Source organism: Chiloscyllium punctatum, chromosome 3 (genome assembly GCF_047496795.1).
Source record: "Chiloscyllium punctatum isolate Juve2018m chromosome 3, sChiPun1.3, whole genome shotgun sequence".
NCBI lineage: Eukaryota > Metazoa > Chordata > Chondrichthyes > Orectolobiformes > Hemiscylliidae > Chiloscyllium > Chiloscyllium punctatum.
Genome location: NC_092741.1, coordinates 51,434,965 through 51,462,495, shown reverse-complemented (window position 1 = coordinate 51,462,495; position 27,531 = coordinate 51,434,965). Strand labels below are relative to the sequence as shown.

The 27,531-nt window shown below is 43.7% G+C and overlaps 1 protein-coding gene and 1 long non-coding RNA gene across 6 annotated transcripts in view; one reads left to right on the top strand and one right to left on the bottom strand.

Moving 5' to 3' along the window:
• sim1a (SIM bHLH transcription factor 1a) overlaps positions 1-26,441 on the bottom strand; it is a 92,994-nt gene extending 66,553 nt beyond the window's left edge. For 2 of the 5 annotated variants that reach the window (XM_072553210.1, XM_072553171.1), the window contains exons 1-7: positions 17,548-17,882; positions 16,484-17,174; positions 6,161-6,243; positions 4,358-4,447; positions 2,318-2,426; positions 2,075-2,160; positions 118-317 (exon numbers count right to left, since the gene is read on the bottom strand). In XM_072553210.1, coding sequence (XP_072409311.1) covers positions 118-317; positions 2,075-2,160; positions 2,318-2,426; positions 4,358-4,447; positions 6,161-6,243; positions 16,484-16,658 — 743 coding nt within the window. In that variant the 5' untranslated portion in view covers positions 16,659-17,174; positions 17,548-17,882. The other 3 variants (XM_072553200.1, XM_072553190.1, XM_072553180.1) reach the window with 3 other exon arrangements.
• On the top strand, positions 9,879-15,915 carry LOC140458513 (uncharacterized). The gene is made up of 3 exons (XR_011953503.1): positions 9,879-9,931; positions 10,572-10,707; positions 15,270-15,915. It is a non-coding gene; the product is annotated as an uncharacterized lncRNA (long non-coding RNA).
• Positions 26,442-27,531: the final 1,090 nt, after the last annotated feature.

The following is a 27,531-nucleotide window of genomic DNA, read 5'->3' as shown; positions in this document are numbered from 1 at the left end:
TAATAGAGCTCTAACTAAACTAAAACAAACAACTTTGCACTTGCAATGTATAAACCCGAATGAAAATTGTTTACCTTCATGAAATGTAAAGATTACTTGATAATATCATACTCTTACCTGGAGTCAAGAAATATCAGTTTCATGTCAAGGCTAGCTCGAAACATGAACATATTGCTGTGCAGTTTGATTTCTGTCACAGCACTTGGGGGCAGAGAATGGCCAACTGCCACTAATCCAACATTCTGGTAACAACCATCAAAGGGAGACATGTCTAGACTGTACTGACGAATCTTTAGATAGCCACTGCAATGGATAACCTGCAAGAGAAACATGCATCATACTATTCTACTGTGGTTCATTGACAAAATTATAAAACTCATGTCACCCTAAACTTGAGTTCTTGGCTAATTGTCTGGTAAACTAATAACTAGTTATGAGGTACAATATGGGGAATTTTAAGTCTCATCTCTGCTTTCTTGGTTGCAAGTATCTCACATGGCCAACTAACAATAAGTAAGACAAAGCAGCTTCGTTGATAATTGACTGCATTTCAATTTTCATGGATAGTCTTAATTTTAGGATGTGGAGATGCCAATGTTGGACTTGGGGTGGACAAAGTTAAAAATCACACCACACCAGGTTACAGTCCAACAGGTTTGTTTGAAAGTACAAGCTTTTTCAGCACTGCACGTTCATCAGGTAGCTACCTGATGAAGGAGCAGCACTCCAAAAGCTTGAACTTCCAAATAAACCTGTTGGACCATAACCTGGTGTTGTGTGATCTTTAACTTAATTTTAACATGCTAACATCCTCCAACAGTACAGTAGAAGAATTTTGTGGTACATTTTTGCCCCCTGCATTAATCCCTTTTCTAGTTCTTTCACAACTAATTAATGTATATTACCATTTATTTCTAATCAGGTCAGATAATCGTTAAGTGTCGAGAGTGTGGTGCTGGAAAAGCACAGCAAGTCAGGAAGCATCCGAGGACCAGGAGAATTAATTAATTCCTGATGAAAGGCTTATGCCCAAAATGCAGATTCTCCTGCTTATTGGATGCTGCCTGACCTGCTGTGCTTTTCTAGCACCACACCCTGGACTCTATTCTCCAGCATTTGCAGTCATCACTGTCCCCTAGATAATCCTTAAAGTCCTCTATGAGTTCTAAGTTAACAGAATTGGAAGCCAATGAGATACATTTCCATCAAGAAAACACAAATTGTGTCATTTTTGTTCCCAGTGACACCCTAATACCTGTCAATTTAACTTTGATCTGGCAAAACCACCAGAAATATTGTACAGTGGATTAGAGTTCTGGACTCCATTGAAATGGAGGTACATTTTATTAGCAAGTAGTAAGGCTACCAACCAATTCACAACCAACATTCTCAGTGTCCTTTTAGATACAAAGAGTACTTTGCTTTTTTGGGGGGAGATTTGACAGTAGAAAATAACAATGTATGTGAGTTCCTTCAAAGTGTGTCCTGAAGTCACTGAATGCAGGGGTTTGCTAATGTGGACTTGCAAAAATTGTGAATTCAAATCCACCATGATAACTTCTTCTATAAATGTGGTGGCACAGGAAAAAATGACCATGAAAGCTGTTGCATTGTCATTGGTATACTAATTGGCCAAGGAAAGAAACCTGCCAACCTTACTTGATCTGGCCTACATATTGCTTGAGCCCTATATTACATTGCCCTGAGGCAACTTGTAATGGGTCATAAAGTATCACCCACATCACCCAGTATCACCCACATCCTTTGCACAATTAAGAACAAACTTTCCCAAATAGAGAGAGACCACATTGCTGCGATTATTTTTCTACATTCTACTTACCAAAATATGTAAACATAGTTTTATATTTTGTTAGCCTTTTGGTTTTAAATAAACAAATACTATAAACATTCATCCAGACTTGTGTTACCATTATAACCTTGGACACAAAATAAAACATTTTTTTCAAACATGATGTTGAATGTGTCTGTTTTTCAATTGCAAAAATTATGTAAAACAAGAAAAAGAAAGCAAGTACAGTTCTGATGTGATCACACGTCAATGAGCAGAACTCACCTTGTAACCACCACAGGTTAAACCAGCATTCCTCTTTGCCAAGACACATTTCATCCTCACAAAGAAGGACCGTTCAATTTCATATTCTGTTAAAACACATCATAAGAGTTGACAATAGTGTTGGGGTAACAGGCTGGTGGGAATTGCATGGAGAAGAGTAGAAGGGGTTACTGGGGGAATAAAGCCTCCAGAAATGAGAAACATGAGCACAAGTATGAATGTATGAGAATAGATTCAGTGTACCTTGAACAAAGTGAGAGTGGTAGGGCTGATGAGCTGTCAGAACTGCAGTCATTTCATCATGATCAGCAGGGTGGATGTACTCATAAATACTGTTCCCAGTCAGCTCTACCTGTTAACATCATAAACACTTTTAAACATTCCTTGAAAACGGTTTCATAACAAAATACATGTATGATATATGTATTCAATTGTGTATTGTCATTTAGCATAAATGAAAACCATTTATTTCTATATGCATCCAATAGGTTTGAGCAACTCTAAAGACACTTCAAAATATTCACATTTAGCATTCTTTCATGATTGTTTGCACCATGCATACTAATTAGTTATGGTCTTTTATAGATTCTTTATTCCACTATATTGTTTGCCAAGTTTTTGTAATAGCCAAAAGTGAAAGATAAAAATCAGTAGAGAAACTTCAAAAATTTAAATCAAAAAGAAAAAAATGGAAGAAGTTAGGTCAGATTGTGTGTTTGTATGTTCTTCTTGCAGTCCTGCAGAAATTTGCAGATTTCAAACATTTCAGACAAAAACTGCTGGTGCTTTTAAAGCTCATGAATTATAATCAAGATTCACCAAAGTGGCTGTCACCACTTTCTCAGGCGTAACTGGGAATGGGCAATAAAAACTGGCCAAGCCTGTGATGCTCATGTTCCAAGAAATATTTATTTTCAAATTAATATATTAAAGGTACTTTCCATGACATTGATCCTTCCATGCATATGGGCATTCCTATTGTAGACCCCAGTATTCACAAACAATTCATCACCCACTTGCCACATTAATATAACATTGTCATCTTGTTGATGATTTTCAGCAATATTATGGGAAACACATGGTGGGTGCAATTGATGAGGTAACAACAGCTAGACAGCGCCAGTCTTCTCAATATCATGGTAGTTTGTTTTTAAGAAAGAGTTGTAAGTAAGAATTATAGTTGTTTAGCAAAACAATGTACTTATTTGTCCAATTATACATTTAGGTGCATTTGTTTGATATTGGCTATTCATTCAAGCTTCATGGAAGCTAAAGAAAAATCATGTTATTTTGTTACCATGCCAATGTCATCAGTGCAATAAGTGCATCCTGATGTGTAAAATAACTGACCATTTATTTATGATCTATAAATATTTTGTTAGCCTCTGCATATTCTATCATGGAGAAAGTTTCATCTGTGTTGCAACTAATGCATTATTTTGCAATTATAAAATGGCACTGGATCTTGAAAGACTCAAATTGGAATTTACATTTTAGATAACGGATAAGTATGTAAATTGTGATTAAGTAACGAACTGTGATTATGCTACTTACCAACGTACAGCATTGTATTTTTTTTAAGATTGGACATTTAAAACTGAGCATTTTTATAACAATTTTAGAAGACAGTTCAGACACAGAATCACTAAACAGTGGATCCTACAGATAATCCTTCACACTTTACACAAAACCTGGAGTGGCAATGTTACATCTGATTTGCTCAGATTTTACCTTCTACCGACCCCGACAAACCACCTCCTTCAAAGAAAACAATGTGACAGCCAAGCAAAATGCGACTGTGGAGTCTGCTTGCTTGCAGTGATGCTTTAACCCGGGCATATTTTTTTATCAGGCTTGTCTGTCATTGTGTTTTTTTAATATATGGCTTTGATGGTGATTGAAGGCAAAGGAGCATCGGGATTGGATATGTCTGAGCCAGCAGCACCTGACATCGATGTGGGTCAGTCCTCGCTGCATCAATTTGAAAAGCAGCAGACAATCTCTGGAAATGATTCGGAATGATGTGTGCTCACAGCAGAAATGATCATCTGCGAGATTCATCATGACTGCAGTATAAATATGGGGCGGTGACTGAATGGAAATAGAGGTCTTCATTTTGTTCCGCCATAAATATCCCAACGCATCTTTTCTGGAAAAAAAAAGGCCACTTAATGTTTATCGCTATTACTAGGTAATCATATGGCAGAAGACAAATGGCTTTACATCTGCGCGTACATATTCTAGCCACCGAAGAGAAATGAAGGGAGAGATGTCCTGACCTACCTGTGACAGTCCCAAATGAACTGACGCGGTCTCAGAGATGTACATAATTTTCCCATCCGGAGCCACCACGAAAATAAAGCCGTCCAGGGTCTACAGGTCCAGAAACAATCACACAAATCAATGCATTACTGGCTGAGCATGTTGGCTCTATTTTAAACAATATTCCGTTCGGTTTGATTTCCGCAAGAAATATCCTGCCCTTTCCCTGCCCGTTGTTTCCTGAGACAGCGGTAATCGGTACTCTGTGGGGAGTGGGGGGGGGGGGGGGGGAAGCGCTGCGCCCCACCTTGTAATTAGTTGCAGGGCACATGAGAGAGGTAGTTTACCAAGCCGTGAAGCTAGACACACTCTGACTTGTTGGTGAAATGTTCAGGAAGATTGTTTGAACTTTAGCCAGATGTTTAACCTCAAAACAGAACACGGGGGGAAACGCCGGTTATAAAATATGCACCAATTGTGTTCTAAAGGAGTAGTTATTTTATTGTCACAGTGTACACTAAGTATTCTTATCCACGTTCAGAAATGTTGTATATTTTACACGAAGAATCGAATACAATTGGTGACAGCATATTCATGCATCCGGCTTTGATTCTTTTTTTACCCAAATGAAATTGTTACGTGTACCTTTTATATTCTCCAGACGTTATTGGGGTACAAGAAATGAAGACAATTGTTGTTTTATTCTGCAAATCATGTGCTTTGCAGTTTCCAATTCGGTAGAACCACAGCCACCCTGGCGATACCACGCCAACAGTATGGGTTCAATTCCCACACCAGCTGAGTTACCATTCTCCTCCTCGGGTGAGGAGACCAGTCGTCTCTCTCTCTCTCCCTCCAATGAGACAGCTCTGGTAAAACCATCGTGACTTCTGCTTGTGTATGCGGCGGTGTTTACACCCCCTTATTTGATTCATAGAGTCATACAGCATGGAAACAGAACTTCGGTCCAACCAGTCTACACCAACCATGTTTCCAAACTAAGCTAGTCCCACTTGCCTGCGTTGGCCCATATCCTTCCAACCTTTCCTGTTCATGTACTTATCCAAACGTCTTTTAAATGTTGTAACTGTAACTGTACCTGCCACCGAGCACTTCCTCTTCAATCCACACAAGAACCAATCCCTGTGTAGGAAGTTGCCCCTCACGTCCTTTTAAAACCTTTCTCCTCTCGCATAAACAATATGCCCCTAATTTTGAACTCCCCCACCTTAGGTAAAACATCCTTATCATTCATCTTATCGGGAAACCGCATGAATAAGTCATTGTTTGGATTTTTTAAAATGTGAAATTATTTAGTGCGATTAGGAAACAGAGGCTGGTGTTTGTTTTTTCGATATACAATCTTCAGCACATCAGCCGGCCTCAGCGAAATCATCTCTCAACTTTCAGTAATAATATTCGTTTAAAATCAAATCTGCATTAAACGTATTCCAATAGCAACAAATAATGATGGCAATAGTTCCTCCTCCCTTCAAGAATGGCCTTTTTAAAGAGGCTTTCTTTCCAGGTTCGGGATGGATGCTTTGGGGGGGGGGGGGGGGGGGGGGGTTAGCCTTCAAACATGGAATTGATAAAACTGATCATCCGAGAGCAGGGGTCTTGGGACATGGCGCTAATGTGCGGCTTTTGCTTAGATTGTTCAGTGTCAACATTACAGGTCTAAGTTATTAATTGGGGTCCCCATGTTGGTCGCCCTGAAATTTGCTTTCCTGGGAATAAACGACACAGACACACACATACAAACACCGCCAGTCGCAGACATGACGTTCTCCGCAGGGGACAATGAATGTTCCTGTCGATTACCTGTAACAGGTGAGACCCCAGTTCTCGGCTGACGTTATCCAAGTGACCAGTGCGACTGGTCTGCCCCCAGGCCTCTCCGAGTCCTGCAGGAGAATGGAGAACAGTGAGAAACTGGACCGGGTACGGCCTAAGTTTGGCAGGCTCTGCTGGCCTGTCAAACCCAGCAGCTGCACATTGAAATACGCCGGAGCGGATCCGGGGCGAGATTTATCTCCAAATAATTATTTTCACTTTATTTCAGGGTCGTTAGCAAAACAGGTTTTTTTTTGGTGTTGTTGGGGGGTGGGGGGAGGTAGGATGGCGAGGGAATGAGGCAGGGTCTCTGAGCTGTAATGTTTTATTTTACATTTCCGAATAATCAGTTCGTTTGACTTACATGAATGTGGGGAAATAATCAAATGTTTAAACAAAGATACAGCGAGGCGAATGCAACCATGAGCACGGGCTCAGTGTAATGTGGCGTCAGTTTTCCAAATAATAATCGGCCAAACCGTAATTGTGTTTAATATTTAACGTAACTATATAAAATGGGGATTAGAGGACATCTTAAGTGCATGTCTAGAGCTCAGTGATATTTGAATAAATATTTGCTGTTTTTATATTGACAGCGATCTTTTTTTATTATATTTCATTCATGTTTGACGAGGGATATCGAGGTCGAATATAAAGATGCCCCATTCCCTGGGACACATGGGAACAGCAATGCGTGAATCTTCACTCTCTACCAGAATCAGGACTCATAAGTACATTATTCTCATTTACCGAAGCAAAATATTCAAACAGAGCTCGGCATTTCTTAACTAGGGTGCCTTTTTTTCTCTCTCGTTGAACTCTGTTGTTTCCCTGTTGTTTCCCTGTGACAAACAATCTGTCACACATTGTGGAAGAACTAACCATGAGAGAGCAGAGGCTGGATTGGGGGTGGTCATCACTATTACAGACCCATATCTTTACCAGACACCCATATTAAATCGGACGGTGCTACAGCGGCTGGGGCAAAAGCAAGTGCAGACAGGCAGTGTCCAGTGTCAGGACAGGTGTCCTTCACCCTTACAGCAGCCCAGCTCGGGGTTTCTGAATGCTGGGTTTCTGTATAGCAACAGAGCAGAAGCAGAAATAAATCGTTCAGATTCTTTAATCTCAACTAAAATACTGGACTAAGCAGGGCCAACTCCAGGGCGTCTCCTCCATCGAGGTAACCTGTGAAGAACGGGGAATGAATCGATACTAACGTCCCCGTATGTTTTAAAAAAAAAGAGAAACAGCTCGGTCCTGTTTCTATTCCCCAAGCTGAGGTGCGGGTATAGGAGCAAAGTGGGACCGTTGTTTTATCGCCTTGCACGCATTTTAGTCAAAATTCACTCGGTCGGTAAAATGCAAACTGTTAAACGGAGAGCAGGTAGCAATCGAAAACGGCTTTGAGTTGCCCAATCGAACGCGGAATTAAACAATGCGCCGTTTAGTTCCCCATTCTGGGCGCATTATGGTTTCATTTATTCTGTTCATGCAATTCATTTGGTGGTTCGCAATCTCGTTTGGCGGGATTAATTTCCACACGCGAAGGTTAGGTATGTGCACTCAGCATTCGCCAGGGATCGTTTAATCATTGTAAAAACAAATTCTTGCCTACAACATTCAACATCCCCCCACCCCACACACACACACACACCACCCCCAACATCCCCGCCTCACCAAACTCAGTCTCTTTGCTGCAGACCGCTGAAGTTCTGCAGATGTAAGGACATTCCCCCGGTGGCAGTGTCCCTCGAACCCCCTTTCTTTTTGCTCACAAGGCGGCCCCGCTTATCCTACCCAGCCCCCACCCCCCGCGACAGAGACCCTTCAGCGATTTATCGCCAGCAAAACCGGGGAGGGGGGACCCTCGGTATTGTCTGTCTTGCTTGCTGTACTAAATACAATTCCCTGTCCGTCAGCCCAATGTGTTGGCCTTTCTTGTGAAAATAATGCACTGAAGGGACTCAGTCCCCCCAATCCCGCCCGATCCCTCGGAAAGGTCTTTCATTGCCCATGAGCCCCACCACTCCCCTCCACCCCCCCCCCGTCCTTCAGGGGTTTCAGTGACCCCGTGGGATCGTGGTTTTGGCGACAAAATCTCGCGGAACGGCGCACGGCGTCTACTGTACACACAAAATGCAACTCTCCGAGTTACAATCAGTGGTTGCAAGACAAGATTCCCAACCCAGACTGGTGCAATGCAAATTGACTAAGAGTTCCCAGCAAATTACTTTCTTGTTGCTAGCCCCGTACAGAGCAGACTGCTGTCTGCCAAAGCACACCCTTCCCTGGTGGACCAGCCAGTACCCGTTCCCGGAGCATTACTCTGCCCAGTGAGTTACACAAAGCCGATTCTGACCGGGTTGCGGATGAGAGAGGGATGAGTTGGGAGAGTTTACAAGGGCGGCTCCGGAAACAACTTGCACTACGGTGTGAGAAATCCAAGGCAAGGGATAGTTCTCTTCTTCGTGTATGGCCTGCCCTCTGCCCTACTTTCTGGAGAGGACAGTGAGCAGTCATCGTAAACAATTACGTTTAAGGAGGACCTGGGAAACACTGAAACATTTTAAATCAACGCCTGATCTGCTTGGAAAGCCAAGACATCGAGGTCACCCGACACCCCCTTCCTGTCCCAGGTCTAGAAAAGTTTGTGTTTTTACAAACGGTGCGATATCTGGGTAAATTGTGGGCGCGTGTTAACAGATTGCCAGCATGTGGGATCACTAAGAAGGTGCCAGAAAGTATTTTGCAGAGGAAAATAAAACAGTCACGAATGCGAAATGCTTGAAGGTTTATATTCAGACATCAGTGTAAATGCCATATTTTCTTTCATGCACAGCGTCAGTGAGAAGGGGCGTATTATTGCCCACAGCCTATCATTTGGATAGGGCGAGTCAGCCCAAGATCTTGCCTCGATCAACCTGAAGGCTCTTTGATGATGGCACTATCTGGCAACGGGAGGCGGCCTATCGTTCGTAGACTCACTATTTTTTCTCTTGACAGCCGCCTAATAAGTTCCAATGTCCCAGAACATTGAAACGATGGCGCCCAGGAATTGTTCGGGACAAGTAACCCAATGTTAATCATTTCCTGAACAGAGCACGTCCAGCGAACCACTGTGAGGAATTAGACTCGAGACTGAAAAGAGATGTGATTGTTGCACTTGACCTAACGCCGAGAAGCGGCACGGCCACTAGCACGGAGGGGCAGAGAGAGAGAGATTTATTCTCTAGCATTAGAATGACAACAGGGCTTGACATTGGGGGTGGTGATCGTCTTGCAAACTGAAGAGGCCTGAAATGAAACAATGTGTTTTTGTGCTTTGGAAAATATAAAGCTGCAGCTTTTAGGGGGTGCGAAGGATTTTTTTTCCAGCTCCAAGATGCTATCAGCCATGCAGAGGTGGACAAGCTCCTTATAATTCATCGACCTCCTTCAGATTAGCCTTTCCGCGCTAAAAGACTTGATTTAATAAAGAAAAAACAGGAAAAGTTACTGTACAGGTGTATGTGACATGATGCTGCAGGGAGCTGGCGGGTAATATGACTGAGTTCAAGTGAAACCTCAAAGCGGACGTACAAGCGGATAATGAGAGAATTGAGTTGGGGGTGGGGGTGGGGGGAGACGGGAAGGTGTGGAGAGAGAGAAGTTTCTGCCAAACATCTTGACTGCAGCAACGAAGCCATGTGTGGGGACCGCTTCCATTGAAATGCACCCTGACCCGGATTACCTCAATGGACTAGACGCTTGTGTTTGGTAATTTCCTGAAAATGAGATTTCGATTTATAAAACAAGAAACCAATTAGTAACCAAATGAAGCGAAGTAGATCCAGCAAAATGGAGCGAATCCCAGGGGGGTCATTTAAGGAAGTTCTTGGCGAGTCACACAATGGTTTCTAATCAGCCTGCAGCTCGCTTCGTTCTCCAGCTGCGCTTTCGGCTCTCCAACCCCCCCAAAATAGAGCAATCGATCCAAGTTTTCCAGACCCAGTCTCCAATTCCACATCTTTGAAAATCTTATTTAAAGTAGGGTTAAAAATAATTCAGCACCATCCATAACCCTAAGTATTATATACATTTTTCGAGCTTGAGAACTAGCATGTATTCAATGACATTTGAAGTCGTTGATTTTCAGAATTTGGATGGGTCGAGCAATAAATTTAAGTAAATGTGTGGTAATTGAGTTTTATTTTTCAAAAAACTGTCTCCTTTTTGTACTTTGGAGTGAATGTGGGGATGATTACTATAGGACCCAGGAGGCCTATGAACAACATAGTTCTTAAAGCAGTTTCATTTGTTCTTGCTCCTTACACAAAGTCCCCACCTTTGGATTGTTTGGCACCTCATTTAAAATAAAATTCGATTCATCCCTACTTTTGTCCGTTGCTCGATGCAGGCTGGACATGAAAGCCGTTAAAGATCGAAGGAGAAAGTGAGGACTGCAGATGCTGGAGCTCAGAGTCGTGAGTGGGGTGCTGGAAAAGCACAGCAGGTCAGGCAGCATCCGAGGAGCAGGAGAATCGACGTTTCAGGTATAAGCCCTTCATTGGTAATCTAACACGATATAAGCCCTTCATTGGTAATCTAACGCGATTTAAAGCGATCATGACTACTGACTCTGGTCACGCCGTTAATTCACAATCATTTTGTATGTGGACCGCTCTCATTCTATAATTTTCCAAGATGGATAAGCCCGCATGCTGCTCTCTTGTCAGAATAATTCGGAGTAATGGCTTGTTTGAGAACTGAGTGTTTTGGGTTACAGTTAGTTTCTCCACTGTTATTGGAGAAAACAAGGTAAGCAATTGATTTTCAGAATTTGAATGGAACAAGCAATAAATTTAAGTAAATGTGTGGTAATTACGTTTTTTTTAAAAAAGTGACTCCCATAGTGTACATTGTTTCGAGTGAATACAGGAGATATGCAAGCATCAAAGACAGTCTCTTGGCCCGTGAGTTTCCTCCGGGTGTTCCTGTTTCCTCTCACAATCCAAAGATGTGCAGGTCAGGTGAATTGGCCATGCTAAATTGCCCATAGTGTTAGGTGCATTAGTCAGAGGGGGTTGGATTACTCTTCAGAGGGCCAGTGTGGACTTGTGGGGCCGAAGGGCCTGTTTCCACACTGTAGGAAATCTGATCTAATCTAATCTAATACCTGGGAACAGAGCAAATGATTGTTACAAATGCATTTGCATAGCTCTTGTGAACGAAACAAGAGCACGCTTCAATGCCGACGATTTCTTCCGTGTGAAGAGGTCTTTTCGAGAAACCGTGTTTAGCTACACCCGCTCAAAGAGGACATCTGTCCCCGGGTTGTCGTTGTTCCTTCTTTCCGATTGGAGCAAGCAGTTGCCGCTTGGTTGTCACGGGCCTGTCAGGCCGCAGGAGCACAGCGAGGAAAGGTGCACATTCCAACAGGTAAACCAAGCTTCTCAGCCCGGCAGCTCGATGGATCCTTGCAACACACCTCAGCGCTCAGAGCTGGCAAGTCCCGCATTAGCTTGGACACAACCATCCGCGCCGCAAGGACACGAAGAATGGGACGCAGTTCACAGACTCCTGTTTACTTCAAATCACACAAAACCCCTTATATTTATATGCACCCCGCTCTTTTCTCCAGAAACACACAATTCAATTGCATTAATTGCCAAAGGTTAAGAAAATAACAGTTACCCGCAAGAAACATAAAACTGCCCATTGCAATTTTCTTTTTAAAAAAACTTTATTTTGTAAATGCTGGAGTGGTATTTTCGCGCACTGAGTCGGAAGCAGCATAATTCAAGCTTTGAGGGTGCGATGTCTCTGTTGGGGCTACCTTTTCATGATACCTTTATGTACCAGGGCCCGTATAGGGAAGAGGGAACACAGTCTGAATTGCTCTGACTGTGTTTGTCCTGATGGACGTAAATCACGGACCAGCCTATCGGATTTGTTTTTTTTCCGCAGAATCTTGTCCTGAGTTGGTTCCATCTGCGTGTGTACGTCTGCAGGATTGATTGGTGTGTGCCTGTGTGTGGTGGCATCTGAAGCTGAGGTGTCCAGGCTCTGAGCGAGTAAGGCCCGAGGCTGATGATGGATTCCAAGACGAGCTGCCAGGGAGCTCGGAAAGTTTTGAGACTTGCAATGGAATCTGATATGCATACAACAACAGGGGGAAATATCCCTTTCTCACCCACACACTTCACGTTTCCTTTCCTCTCCTTCGGCCTTCTTATCTTTTAAAAAAAAAGCCAGCCGCTTTACTTTCTGAAGAAGCATTCTCTGTGGATTCCGCAGACCCTGGGTATTCTCGGTTCCAACTTCTATCCGGCATTCGCCAAAGTGATGTCTGCAGCTGACTACCTCACAGGGGCACTAACAAACGCCAGGATGGTTGGCATAACGTATTTATAAATTTTTTTTCAGTCCCTACGAATTCGCGTGGCGTATTTCTCCAAAGTTGTCCTGTACACGGGGATCTGTCTGTAAAGCAGGCAGGAATATCCAGTCAACTTTGCAAATAAAACAAAACAAGATTCGGTACCCAACCCCCGAAAAAAAAAACAGCCCCAACCTCACATTGTGTTCCACTCCAAAACCTCAAGGCAAGGTAGTACGGCCAGTTTAGCCCCGTGGCCTCCCTGTTCCTAATTCAAGGGTGACATAGCTGGGGAGCCCACAGTCAGGAATTAGCGTGTGGATTGATACACCGTCCTGGCTCTCCAAAATCTCAAACCTCTCAGTGACCTTCTGGCTCTCGGCAAAAACGAAAGATTAAGATCAAAGACAGCGCACTGTCTGAGGTGAGAGGCCGCGGTGGTTCTCATTAACTACAAATGATAGGGCCAACACTTGATTTAGTAAAAAGGTGAGGGGGGGGGCGGTTAGTTGCATATCAATCTCCCAGCAAGGGCGTATCTCCCCCTCCTGCCAACCCACACACACACTTGGAAATCAAATGCTCCTCTGATTTTCAGTTGGGGTGCAACTTGTCGGCTCAGAAGGTTTTAGGACATTTTCCCCTTATCAATTAGAAACCACGAAAACATGTTCTTCATTTTAAACGGTTGCGAACGGAGGAGTAATGCGATCTCGGAGACTGGTTCGTTCGGCTGTAACAGTGAGAATTGTTCAGCAGACCGACAAGTATTGGTCTAAGGTCCACACGCCAACACAACGATGTGGTAACCTGCAGGCCACGGCGATGCGAAGAGAAAATGGCAGCGTTCTTGTGTTGTGGATACCGGCGTTGCAAAACCATTTGACAGTCTGAAATGAAACTGGATTGTCTGTTTTGTTCGCGAGGGGAAAGATTTCCAGCGCTGTCGGGATCAAATTGACATTTTAAGCAACAGTGTCACAGTCTTTTTGGTGCAGAGACAGTTATTCTTCTCAAGCAACATTCCCTTCACCGCTGAGTAAATTTGATGCAAATCGAAAATTGTTCTTAAACATAATTTCCTGCTCCCTTGGGATTCCCAGTTTGACGACAAACGGCCGCTGCCCGGACTCAAAGGTATTAATCCAAATCGCCCGGTGACAGTAAACATTGAGCAGAGAGAGCGCTCCTGTCACTTTAATCGACTGGACATAACTTTATGCGAAGGAACAAAACTATTAGTTTCTTAAAATGCGTTTGTTTCACGCAGTGATGCTCTTATCCTCCCCCGCCAAGGCTTTACCTTGGCTTAAATCATTACATTTGTTTCCTAACAACTCGTTTCTCAACACTGCACTTCACTGGTTATAATTTAGAAGCGAATTCGTGCAGCAAATAATTGCAAAGGCTTCTAAATGGCGCGTGTAAAAGATTTGAATTTGAAGTACACACATTCTTTCTCTCTCATACGTGAAAGCGATGCTCTCTGAGAATGAGTATCAACAGCAGCCTCCAGAATGAAACTGTTTCCGAGGCGCGAAGGGGATCTAGAAAGCAAACTCATCACAGCGGCCTAATGTAGCTACTCGAGACGGGCCTCGGAGTCTCTCTCTTTGATGACTCCTTCAGTGACTCAGAATAGAATTGTTCATCTTCTGTCGATTCCCGAATAACTTCATGTGTCCTTTGCACAAAGGTGCAGCGATGTTGGGACATGATGACAGCCCAAGCCACCACTTTGCAAAGTGGTTGGCACTTTGTCAGGCTGGCAGCCAGAGTTTCAGTTGCAAAACTTGCGATTCTTGGCACTTTGACCATTTCAAGATGCGGGTTCACCCGGGTTTAAATACGTATTCCTGTTCACAGATCCATTCAAATATAAACGATTTATCTTGAGAAATAATCCCATCCGGAATTATTGATCGGACATAGGAGTATGCATGCCCAATATTATGAGGGATTAGTGGCATTGTCGACATTATTAATAAAAGTGGCACCGAGCTGTGAAATATCAGCTGGGAGGAGGGGGATTTATAGCGGAGATCCGTGTATGATTTGAAGTTGAGCTGGTGAGGAACACATCCCCGTTATATCTCACCTGGTTACAGCTGCAACTCACATTCGGAATGTCACACGAAATTATTTAGTTCGTTTCTTAAACCGGATTTACAAGGGCATAATTTACACGGCGAGAATGTACTTTTGTGGGGATACACCAGCTGAGGAAAGGATAGTCAGCCCCTGTTCTCGCTGTTTTAAGCAAGTTACGGTTTGAGGTGTGGAGAAATAATTCGTATCCTTACGTGACCTGAGATTGTGTGTGGTATGTGGTGAGATAAATTTGTCTGCGTGCTGAATATATCAAGCTGTTGTTGCTGTAGCGTACTTTGTCCCAGCTTCCCTGGGGTTTTGAAACATTTTTTTTTCAAGGGAGTTTCTGATGAGCAGATCCGTTTCCCCTCACTCCCTAAAACCCTATAGATTAGTCATCACCTTACAAGCAGCGCCATATGCTTCGTTTGATCAAACCCCGCGTCAGATATGCAAAAACATAATTGACAAGAGTCTCCTGAAAGCATGCGGAAAAGTAGCCCATTGGGGCTGGTAAATCACCACGGGGTGGGGGAGGGAGGGAGGGAGGGAGGGAGGGAGACTTGCGAACATTTTTGGTTTTGAAACGGAGGATATTGAGGATATAAATAAACGAAATGATTAGACAACGCTTTGTGCCCACAGCTAAAGGAAACGCGTGCAAACAAGAAAGGAATCAACTTCAACAGACCGCTGGTCAACATTCCCGCACATAACATGCACAAAACAGCAAACTAAAATATTAATTGAGTTAAGCACTCAATGTCAACACTTTCACGATTTACAGGATTATCCCAAATGTGAACTGCAATGAAGACGCTCCGAAAAGTCAACAGTAACGATGTGGAGACACATCGGCTGAGCCACAACATAAGCGCATAAATCATACGGCGGAGGAAAGTTTTAAATACAAGTCTGGGTGGCTTTAGCTTCACATTTCACTTGATTCACTTCTGGCCAAGAAGACTATCCTGTGAATGGGCCTCCACAACAGCAAGAGCTCAAGCCTCGTCTTGTGTACATCTGTCAGAAATCCCGCTTTGTCCCACTAAAATATGTTGTTACAAATTATGCTAACGTGTTTCTTTCAAGTGTTCTGAATTAGCCATTCCCTTGTTAAGCCATACAGCCAATATTTCTCAAACATTGTCGGAGAATTGAATTATTCTGCCAAGTACCACGTAAACTGTCGCTTTGTTTTTTTAAAATAGCAGCATTCCTTACTTTGTACTGATCGGACTTCAACAACTGTACGTCACGAACTTTTGTAAAATAAATTAGATACTTTCAATGCGGCACACGCGATTTGCCAAAGTTTTCATTAAACTCAAAAAGAAAAATAAGACCGACATATTGGATTAGTGGACAGTAAGTATACACACGAGTAAATCCTACTATAATCGAATGATTGTTCTGTTCACTTGTGACATGTCGGTGAGTCTGAATAACACCAAATTTGATCACTATTGCATACATGGAACATTTAAAATAGAAGGGTCTAATTGTAAATAAAATTAAATACGACTTCAGAGGAAACTGACGCATTTGGCAGACTAAATGTATCTACGATTTTCCTCAGTGCGGCACTGCTATGCATTATTAAAGATTTTACACTTACATTCGATCATATGAAACAAAAAACCACTCACAATTTCAGAACTTTGAGAGGCGGTTATTGTCCAAATAACATTTCTTTACACTGTATACATTGCAACCACGGTGCTTATTACTAAAGTTGTAACCGGTGGCAGTCTCTCCCGTGTGCTCTGTTCAGATTTAACAGTAACCTTCATTCTTCCATACTACCGTGTGTTAACCGGGCCGACAACAATTTTGAGAAATTGAATAGCGTTACCTACCTTCAGGGAAAACCACTCTCATCTTTAAGTAACTAGTTGTCAGTCTGATGATGGAGGCTTTGTCGAGCTGGGAGGTTATTGCAGATGGCAGTGGCAGTAATTTGGCCAGTTCGTAAAACTCGCTGTTTTCCTTCTCCCGTCTAGTCCGGGCAGCATTTTTGGACTTTTCCTTCATTGCGTCTTCTGTTCCCTTTTCTTACAACGTCGTTGCCATAGGTTCATTCCCCCAAGAAAAGGAACGGTAGTGGTTTTAACACCACGTGTGAAAACCAGCACATATGTCGAAATTAACCGTTTTTGAAGGGGGTGGAGAGTAACTCCCCCCTTTTCAATTGAACTAAATTTGGCAATATTAAATAGGAAAACATAAACGTCGATATATTCACGAGCAGCCACAATTATATTAAAATCAATGCCAAGTAGAAGCCGTGGTGTCTCTTCTCTGTACAAGTGTGAGATTTTTTGACAGCACTCCAATGCAGATCAGAACTCTCGCAGGCGGCTTGGCATGACTGTGCCAGTGGGTGCACCGTGCCAAGGGCTCTTTGCTGTGATTTTATACCTGGAGGGGAACTGCTTTCGCAGGGAGCGAGCCATAATCCAACCAAACCTCAGTCCCAAAGTTCCCTTTCTCACGGCAGATGCAATCGCCAAAGTGCTTCAAGCCTTCATAGCCGCAAATGGCAAGTGTCTGGAGGAAGGCAGAAAGAGACAGGCATTAGAAGGGGAGTTAAAAACCCAAACCCCATGCTTCAGTTCAGAACGGGAGGAGACAACAAAATGCTCGCTCTGCTGTGCAACAGATTGTTAATGACAGCATTTCAATTCGATGGGTAACTTACAGTTACCGAATAGACGAAATGCTAATGCAAACTCGCATGAGATGCCTTGTGGTGGTGTTGTTGGCTGGTTTGATTTCATTATGGGGAATCTCCAAATTAGCCGCAATTTTACTTGCAGCACTTTTCTGTATATGTTGCATTAAATATAATGGCATTTACTATTTACTTGAATTTCTTTCCCCACAAGGTATGATCATATTACTTTGGCCTCACGTTGCTCACCTGAGGTGACTTATTAAAAGCCAAGTTACATTTTATATAGGATGAAAGTGGGGTATGGGGGGGGGGGGAGCGGAAATTTAGTGCAATCTTCAGTAAACACTCGCAAAATAGCCAAGGGGTAACGAACAGTCCTCAGTTTGTCGAGTTTTTCTCTCCTAGATCCCTCCCTCCCCTCTTCCTCCTCCTCCTCCTCCTCTCGGTCTGTATGGCAGGCCGTCGCTGCCCCGTACAGCTGCTGCCACGACCGCTCCCGCCGGCTCTGAGGAGCAGTCTCCCCTCCCCCCCAGAACCCGGCGCTGAACTTTAGCTGCCTGGCGAAGCAGTGTGTGCAGCGCGCCTCGCTGCCGCCGCTAACGCCGCCGCTGCTGCTGTTGCTCCAGTCTTTTCCCAGCCCGGCCCCACTGGCGCTGCCCGCCGCCGCTCCCGCCCAACCTGTCAATCAGCCGCCCTCAGCCCGGCTCCGATTGGCTGGCCCGCCCCTGGACGGGTCACGCGCCCCGCCGCTCCCACTTGCGTGAGGCAAGGATGTGAGGGAGAGATTGACTTCTGACCTCTTTCCTCTACCCTCGCCTTCCCAAATCGTGGGGGGAGATATGTTGGGGGGAAGCTGTTGTTTGGGTGCGGCAAGATTGACACACGGTTAAAACGAGTTGGACCGGTCCAGGATGGCAGAGAAATGCAGAGTTCACGTTGCATGTACGCATATATGGCAAATATGATTATAAGTACATAACTATTTGGAATTCATTGAATATCAGCGTTATGAAGTCAGGAAATAGTAAAGATTTAATAATCGCAGTGCATAGAGGGAAATAATCACATCTTCATTGCAAAGAGGTTGTGCCGCAAAATGAGTTGGAGTTGTACCGTGAACTCAGAAGAAAATTTATCCGTTCGTGAAGCAATAAATAGTGGAATATAGAAAGCAAATCGCGTTATTAGGAAGTTGAATGTCATTGCGTTATGTATTCATTTGCTGAAAACTATAAACGAGACACGAACTTCACTTAACTTGGAGCAGGATGGCATAGTTAAATTAAACTTATTGTCAATATCTTTATGCTGTGCTGCTACGAAATGTATTATCTCGAGTCTCCTACTTCGTATATGTGTAAATGTATGATTGTTAAGCATCATAAACTCAGGGCGTTACATAAAACAATCAGAAAAAAATTGTCACAATTGAAATCTCTGCACGAGTTATAACATTTCCAGTAACATGGTAAAGGTCCTCCCACATAATTAAGTCAGTAAAATAGTTCATGATTCTAGCTAATTTCACAACTATTTATAGTGCGTTCTATCAGAAAATGAAGCAAAGATGTGCATAGTCGAGGTATAGGTGTTCATTGTATACAACAAACGCGCATCACTCTAAACGTTAAACTGTCCAAAGCAGAGGCGGAATAATGCAGCCCAGCATCAGTTAGTACTGTAGTCCATAGGAGTGCAGAGAGAAGACGTTTCAAGTTTCGTTGCACAACCTGTTTTTAAACATGGGTCCAATGCTTGACTAAACGTGAAAATAAGCTCCGCAAACAGATGCAAGGATGTGCCCGAGAGTCTTTGCACACATGGAGCTGTTAATCCCTTTCCTGTATTTTACATTCGCTTCTACTTTAATTTCACTGATTTTTTTATATTAGAAAGCTAGCAACAGACAAATGTTACTGGCACAATGTAGCTTAAAGGTGATACTAAATATGTCTTTAATGTGACCTCATCTAGTGAATATTAATTACGCCCTAGCGGTTTTAACGCGCCTCACAATTAGACAATGACGCGTATAATAATGTAATGTGTAAAATGACTATTTTAAAATATAAATCTAAACAGTAATCGCAGCAACAACATTCGATGTCTCAGTACATTCTACAACTTGAATTTACATCCATAATTTAATTGAAATACAATGTTCTTCCCACGAACTCTTAATGACTGCAACAAGCGAGTAATTGAATTTGCTTTTAAACCCTTTATAAAGCTATTTTCTTAACTCCTTTTAATGGCATATTCTGTTCGTCGTAGAACTAATCGTTAATTATGGTATTATTGGGATCTCTTGCCGAGTTAATTAGAATGTTTGTCCCCTCATTATTGCACAAAGCGGCAAGGTTTGCAGAAGTATTTGCAATGCACAAAACATTGCATATTCCCCACAACGAATTGACATCCTTACTCCGGTGAACATTCACATTAATTTACAGAATGAAATTGACTACGTGAGAGACACGCGTTCCAGAGATGGTAGCAATTATATAACCCTATTAATTGTACTGACACACACAGAAACATACTTAGAACGCAATCTCAATTGAAATTACTGTGATCTTGCTTGCAAATGCATTAGTGTAATAGCAAAACTTCCCTGTTGATTTTTTTGAATGAGTAAATAAGCCTTTCGAGGTTTTTTAAAAAAAACTTTGCTCCTCCTAAATCCCCTATTTAGATCCTTTGCAGAAGATGAATACAGGTTCTATGTTAAAAGATACATCGTGCAAGCGCCCGTCGTAGTGTTACTTCCCTTGTTCAATGCATACTTTAATGTATTAACTTCCAAGTGAAGAACTCCCAATCTGTATCAATGGGTCTGTTACTAATAAACAAAGACAATTGAGAAATAATGTCTTGAGTAGGCAAGCGGTCTATAATAGTGGCTGTGATATTCTCTTAACACCTGAATTAAAACGGCACACGCCCCAATAAGAAAGACTCTGTAACTTTGTGTATCATTGCCGCAATATTATTTCACAGACACGAGCAGATCATTCTTACAAGTGGTGACGGCGAAGCGTTGGAAGTCGGGTCTTTTCGCACAAAAACATCTTTTGAGAGCGAACTGTGAAATTTTTAAAAAACTGCAAGTGACATACGCTCTGTAGTTTTCCACCCAGCATGCTTGTATTTAGCACCGAGTAGAGCGTTAAGGTTAATGGCAGAGAAGAATTTCTGTTAAACATTGGATTTCGGGAGGGGAGAGCTGTCAAGTACAATGATGGAGCCGGGAGCAGTTTGCCTACATTATCCATTCGTCTGCACACGCATTGGCGTCTGCCGCAAAATGCAAAACAAAATGCTTATTCACTACATAAACACCACTTGCTTTCCAAACTGTGAGGCCTTTGATTTCTTCCTTTTTAAAAAAAACGATTTAATGGATGAAATGAACCTGCCGATCGAATCGGTGCGGAATGGATTCGGCTGAGCAGTCGATCTGATGCTTTCCCGCCTGGTCTTTCACATATTTCATGCTAGACGCTTAAAAGCGGTGACTGCCGACAGCTTCGCAGCCCTTTGCTGACTGGATTCTCCAGCCGGCGCTTTAGTAATGCACCTCCCACTGACAAGGGTAGCGGCTGAGAAGAAACCGCTTTATAAGCGGCGAGGACATTCAAAACAAAATGTCAATTTTGCTCATAAATGTCAAGCGCCCCGTGAATCCAATTCATTCCGCAGCCAGCCGAGCGTTGCAGCTGAGCGGCCGGGGAGGTGAAAAACATTTAGTCACCACCTAGGGATTACAAGGCTACAATGAGGTGCTAATTCGTGGGAGGGTTTCCTAGAGCAGGCTAATGCCTTAAACAGAAACGGAGCGCCCGAGCCAACAGGTTTCTCGTCCAAATGAAAAAGTATCTTGGATGAACTGAGCAGAAACCCTGCTGAAGTGTAGTGAGGAGACTGCGGTGTTAACATGGGCTTGGTCATGAGGGGTAACGGTCGCTGTGACTGGGCCCAGGCGTTCACTGGCCATTCTCGACAAGCTACAGTGCCATTACACGCCAACTCCCACTGCAAAACCTGCTTCCCAAACTCTTAGACATCATGTCGATTCGGGGTGTCCAAAATATTCCATGCCATGAAATGGTGCCACTTACTTAAAATAGGCAACTGAGTTTCGTCATCAGTTTCAACATGTAAGGATGGCGTTAATACGGTTCTTGCTGGAACCTGTCATACTCTGGTTTAATTTTTGCAGCCCAATCCAAATACCAGACAGGTCTATTAATTACAGTCACAATCGCGAGACTCAAATGCATCCGAATCAGAATACAGCAAATGCGCCCTGTTTTACAAATGTTGACCCTGCCTTTCCACTTTCTGACTCTGAGGATGATTCCGATAGTTCGAATTAAACACTTGTTAAAATCTTTATCAGTACCATATTCTGTAGGAGGAGCGAACAGTTACAAGGCGTGGAACTGAAACAGATTCGTTCTGCTGAAGAGTACATTTTTTTCTCTGCTGTACTCACACAGCCAGTCCAATGCATCAGTCTCCACTGCGCGATCACAGGCTCAAACTCTTCAATGCGTGTGAAAGTTGTCTTCGTTAATCAGACACGAGCAAATCAATGAAAAATTTAATGTTACAACAACAATTGTGTACGATTAGTTTTATCTCTAATATTTACCATGTAGCATCACTACATGGCGAATATTATTGAACTACATTGAACGTTACCGTTTAGACAACATAGCAGGACAAGTCAGAATTAATGCTTTTTAAGCACTTTTTTTTCTCAAAAAGATCCAGACTCAATTCCTTTTACTTGGGAGAAGACATTCTTCATCGCATTACAGGCTAAGCGCGATTTGGACGGAGAGTTCGCCTTTTACAGAACGTGTTTTGCATTTCTAGGCACAGGTCCCGCAGAATTCTATAACCTAAGCGATTTGGATTTAGTTGGTAGAGTTTCTTGCACAAAGTCTGACAACGCAATTTAACCTTGGACAATAATTAACCATTAGTCTGAAGCGTTAACGCGGCAAAATATGCATTGCAGTAAATCATTATTTATTTGGTTATTTTGACTGACAGATTAACTGCAGTACAAATATTACTGTGAATCCTCTGGGTGTATTAATTAAGCGCAAAAGTTATGAAGTACTTCCTAATTTTTTTCAGTTGGTTATCATTTTTTGATCGATACATTACTAATGTAATTTAATTTGTGTTCAGGGCTGTATTGATATTCATGCTAAGTGGCGTTCCTTATTTTGCCCTTTTTTACTGAAACGAAAACAGAAATGAACGAAGAACCACTGAGCTGAAACAGGGGCAGTGGACTCGGAACGTTGAACGCTTTCTCTCCACAGATGCTACCCGAACGACTGAGTTCCTCCACAGATTTCCAACATCCGTAGTTCTTTATTTTGCCTTGACTTTTGTTTTGGTCAATCGATATATGCAGGTTCCATATCCGCAAGAAAATGGGTGCCTTGGCTAACGATTCGGCGGCGAAGTGTCTGGTTTGCCACTTTCTCGGTCAGATTTCCGATTCCAGCTCCGGTCTGTGCTCCGTTACTCTGGGTGCCACCACTCGATCCGGACCAGGGAGGCGCCGCCACTGCCCAGTTGGTGTACACCAACTGAGGTGGCATTGAGCCAGATAGAGTGGGACAGAAAAGCACATGTTCGACTTGTGCTGGTGTCAGCCGCGCCGTTGTCAAAGCATTGACATGGTGGACAAGAGAAACAATTCGCAATCTGGCACCAACTCCTGACTGCTACCCAAGTGTTTTCGAAGTCAGGGTGACGAACAAAACGGGGGTGAAGGTGGCCAACAACCGTTGCCCGACGATCTTGCAGGATCGCTGCTCATGTTCACAGGCGGCCCCAACGCCTGCAGAGTAATGAGCCACAGTCAACAAGGGAGCAGAGGTCTCTCCCTGCATGAGAAAGTGTGTGAGAGAAATGCTTATATCTAACAATAGGAGGATGCAATCCTGTATGAACTAGTTGGAGAAAGTGGGGATAGTGGGACTGCCGTGGCCCAGAGGCCGTGGTACACGCATTCAGAATCTCGACCACGTAGTTATTTGTACGTTATCAGTTCGGGTATCAACGAATCCTGATGAAAACTCGTCGAGATTCGAAGTGTTAGCTTGCCTCTCTTTCCAGGGACGCTGCCCGACCCAGCATTTTCTTTTTGTTTTCAGTACAGATTCCAGCATCTGCAGTAATTTGCTCCTGTCAAGGAACCGCGTCATTAAATGTACAACAGATCGTTGGATAGGCCTTCAAAGAGGAACACTTTCGGATAAAGGGCTGTGTGGGTGTGTTCACGTGTGAACAGAACAAGGTTTTAGAACATAGAACAATACAGCACAGAACAGGCCCTTCGGCCCACGATGTTGTGCCGAACTTCTATCCTAGATTAAGCACCCATCCATGTACCTATCCAAATGCCGCTTAAAGGTCGCCAATGAATCTGACTCTACCACTCCCACGGGCAGCGCATTCCATGCCCCCACCACTCTCTGGGTGAAGAACCCACCCCTGACATCTCCCCTATACCTTCCACCCTTCACCTTAAATTTATGTCCCCTTGTAACACTCTGTTGAACCCGTGGAAAAAGTTTCTGACTGTCTACTCTATCTATTCCTCTGATCATCTTATAAACCTCTATCAAGTCACCCCTCATCCTTCGCCGTTCCAACGAGAAAAGGCCGAGAACTCTCAACCTATCCTCGTATGACCTACTCTCCATTCCAGGCAACATCCTGGTAAATCTTCTCTGCACCCTCTCCAAAGCTTCCACATCTTTCCTAAAGTGAGGCGACCAGAACTGCACACAGTACTCCAAATGTGGCCTAACCAAAGTCCTGTACAGCTGCAACATCACCTCACGACTCTTGAATTCAATCCCTCTGCTAATGAACGATAATACTCCATAGGCCTTCTTACAAACTCTATCCACCTGAGTGGCAACCTTCAAAGATCTATGTACATAGACCCCAAGATCCCTCTGTTCCTCCACCTGACCAAGAACCCTACCATTAACCCTGTATTCCGCATTCTTATTTGTTCTTCCAAAATGGACAACTTCACACTTGGCAGGGTTGAACTCCATCTGCCACTCCTCAGCCCAGCTCTGCATCATATCTAAGTCCCTCTGCAGCCGACAACAGCCCTCCTCACTGTCCACAACTCCACCTATCTTTGTATCATCTGCAAATTTACTGACCCACCCTTCGACTCCCTCATCTAAGTCATTAATAAAAATTACAAACAGCAGAGGGCCCAGAACTGATCCCTGCGGAACTCCACTTGTAACTGGACTCCATGCTGAATATTTACCATCTACCACCACTCTCTGACTTCGACCGGTTAGCCAGTTTTCTATCCAATTGGCCAAATTTCCCTCTATCCCATGCCTCCTGACTTTCCGCATAAGCCTACCATGGGGAACCTTATCAAATGCCTTACTAAAATCCATGTACACTACATCCACTGCTCTACCCTCATCCACATGCTTGGTCACCTCCTCGAAGAATTCAATAAGACTTGTAAGGCAAGACCTACCCTTCACAAATCCGTGCTGGCTGTCCCTAATCAAGCAGTGCCGTTCCAGATACTCGTAAATCCTATCCCTCAGTACCCTTTCCATTACTTTGCCTACCACAGAAGTAAGACTAACTGGCCTGTAATTCCCGGGGTTATCCCTATTCCCTTTTTTGAACAGGGGCACAACATTCGCTACTCTCCAGTCCCCTGGTACCACCCCCGTTGCCAGTGAAGACGAGAAGATCATTGCCAACGGTACTGCAATTTCCTCTCTTGCTTCCCACATAATCCTAGGATATATCCCGTCAGGCCCGGGGGACTTGTCTATCCTCAAGTTGTTCAAAATGTCCAACACATCTTCCTTCCTAACAGATATCTCTTCTAGCTTATCAGTCCGTTTCACACTCTCCTCTTCAACAATACAGTCCCTCTCGTTCGTAAATACTGAAGAGAAGTACTTGTTCAAGACCTCTCCTATCTCTTCCGACTCAATACACAGTCTCCCACCACTGTCCTTGATCGGACCTACCCTCGTTCTCGTCATTCTCAGGTTTCTCACATACGCATAGAATGCCTTGGGGTTATCCTTGATCCTATCCGCCAGGGATTTTTCATGCCCTCTCTTAGCTCTCCTAATCCCTTTCTTCAGGTCCCTTCTGGCTATCCTGTATCCCTCCACTGCTCTGTCTGAACCTTGTTTCCTCAACCTTATGTAAGCCTCCTTCTTCCTCTTTACTAGACATTCAACCTCCCTCGTCAACCAAGGCTCCCTCACACGACCATTTCTTTCCTGCCTGATCGGTACATACATATCAAGGACACGTCGTATCTGCTCCTTGAAAAAGTCCCACATTTCCACCACATCCTTCCCTGACAGCCTATGCTCCCAACGTATGCTCCTCAAATCCTGTCTTACAGCATCGTAATTTCCCTTCCCCCAATTGTAAAAACTTCCTTGTTGTGTGCACCTATCCCTCTCCATAACCAAGGTGAAAGTGACAGAATTGTGGTCGCCATCACCAAAATGTTCACCCACTAACAAGCCCACCACTTGTCCCGGTTCGTTACCGAGTACCAAATCCAATATGGCCTCCCCTCTGGTTGGACAATCTACATACTGCGTTAGAAAAGCTTCCTGGACACACTGCACAAACACCGCCCCATCCAATCTACTTGATCTAAAGAGCTTCCAATCAATATTTGGGAAGTTGAAGTCGCCCATGACTACGACCCTGTGGCTTCTGCACCTTTCCAAAATCTGTTTCCCAATCTGTTTCTCCACATCTTTGCTGCTATTGGGGGGCCTATAATAAACACCCAACAAGGTGACTGCACCTTTCCTATTTCTGACTTCAGCCCATACTACCTCCAGAGGCAGATCTCCCTCAAACTTCCTTTCTGCAGCCGTTATACCATTTCTAATTAGCAATGCCACCCCCCCTCCTTTTTTACCACCCTCCCTAATCTTACTGAAACATCTGTAACCAGGAACCTCCAACAGCCATTCCTGTCCCTCATCTATCCATGTTTCCGTGATGGCTACAACATCGTAGTCCCAGGTACCGATCCATGCCTTAAGTTCACCCACCTTATTTCTGATACTCCTTGCATTGAAGTATACGCACTCGAGGCCCAGCTGCTTTCACTCGCTCAGAGACTGTCTGGCCCGGGAAGATTAAGTACAGCACTAGAGTCAAATCATCGCTTCGAGAACAAATTACTGAGTTAGGAAACACGGCGAAGTGGAGGTCGAATAAATAAAAAGAATGATTGGATCATACAAAATTAACTCAGTTACATTTTCCATACAAACAATCGAGCAAACAACATTCAAACTATATATTTATTTACAGTCAACAGATTTCATTTGCATGCATTGGCAACACTTTTAATTGTATGTTAAAATTAAATCAATAATTGAAGCAGCTGATCTAAACTTGCAGTAGTGCAGTTATTCCCCACCCCCACCCCCCGCCACCCCAATGCAGTGACACCCCCAGGGAGCAGGTCGGAGTTGCAGAGCCGTGTTCTAAATGAGGAGGTAGGACTAGAGGATGATCTAACAACGTGGTTTCTGCCTTTGGGCGCTGCTGTAGGAAACGCTGAGCTCCGCCTCAGCTCCATCTGAAGACTAGGCTGGTCAGCCAAGACTGCCAAAAGCAACGCCACTGACGGCGGATAAACAGCGGCCAATATTCCTCTTCACACATACTGCTCGCTACCAGCATGAAGCATATGGACAAGTGGATGTCACAACTATTGACTTAAATGGGGGCTCTTCGCTTCAGACTTCGCATTTTATTCCTTCTGCTGCAATTAGTTGCCATTTCCCAAATCTTTTCCAGGATGTCAGTTTCTTTGGAAGTGCTTGTTAAGCATGCGCATTGATTCCAAAGTGACAAATACAGTGGAACATTGCAATGGGATGTTCCACTGGCTCCACCCCCCCCCCCCTTTCTTCCCTCAGGCTATCTGTTTTAGAGATTTTCTAATCAACCTATTCAAAGATGCTTTTACACAAATCTGGAGCAGGTAGGACTTGAACCCGGGCGCCAGAAGAGCTATTTGTTACAGGGTCATTGAGATGTCCACCATGGAAACAGACCCTTCGGTCCAACCCGTCCATGCCGACCAGATATCCCAACCCAGTCTAGTCCCACCTGCCAGCACCCGGCCCATATCTCTCCAAACCCTTC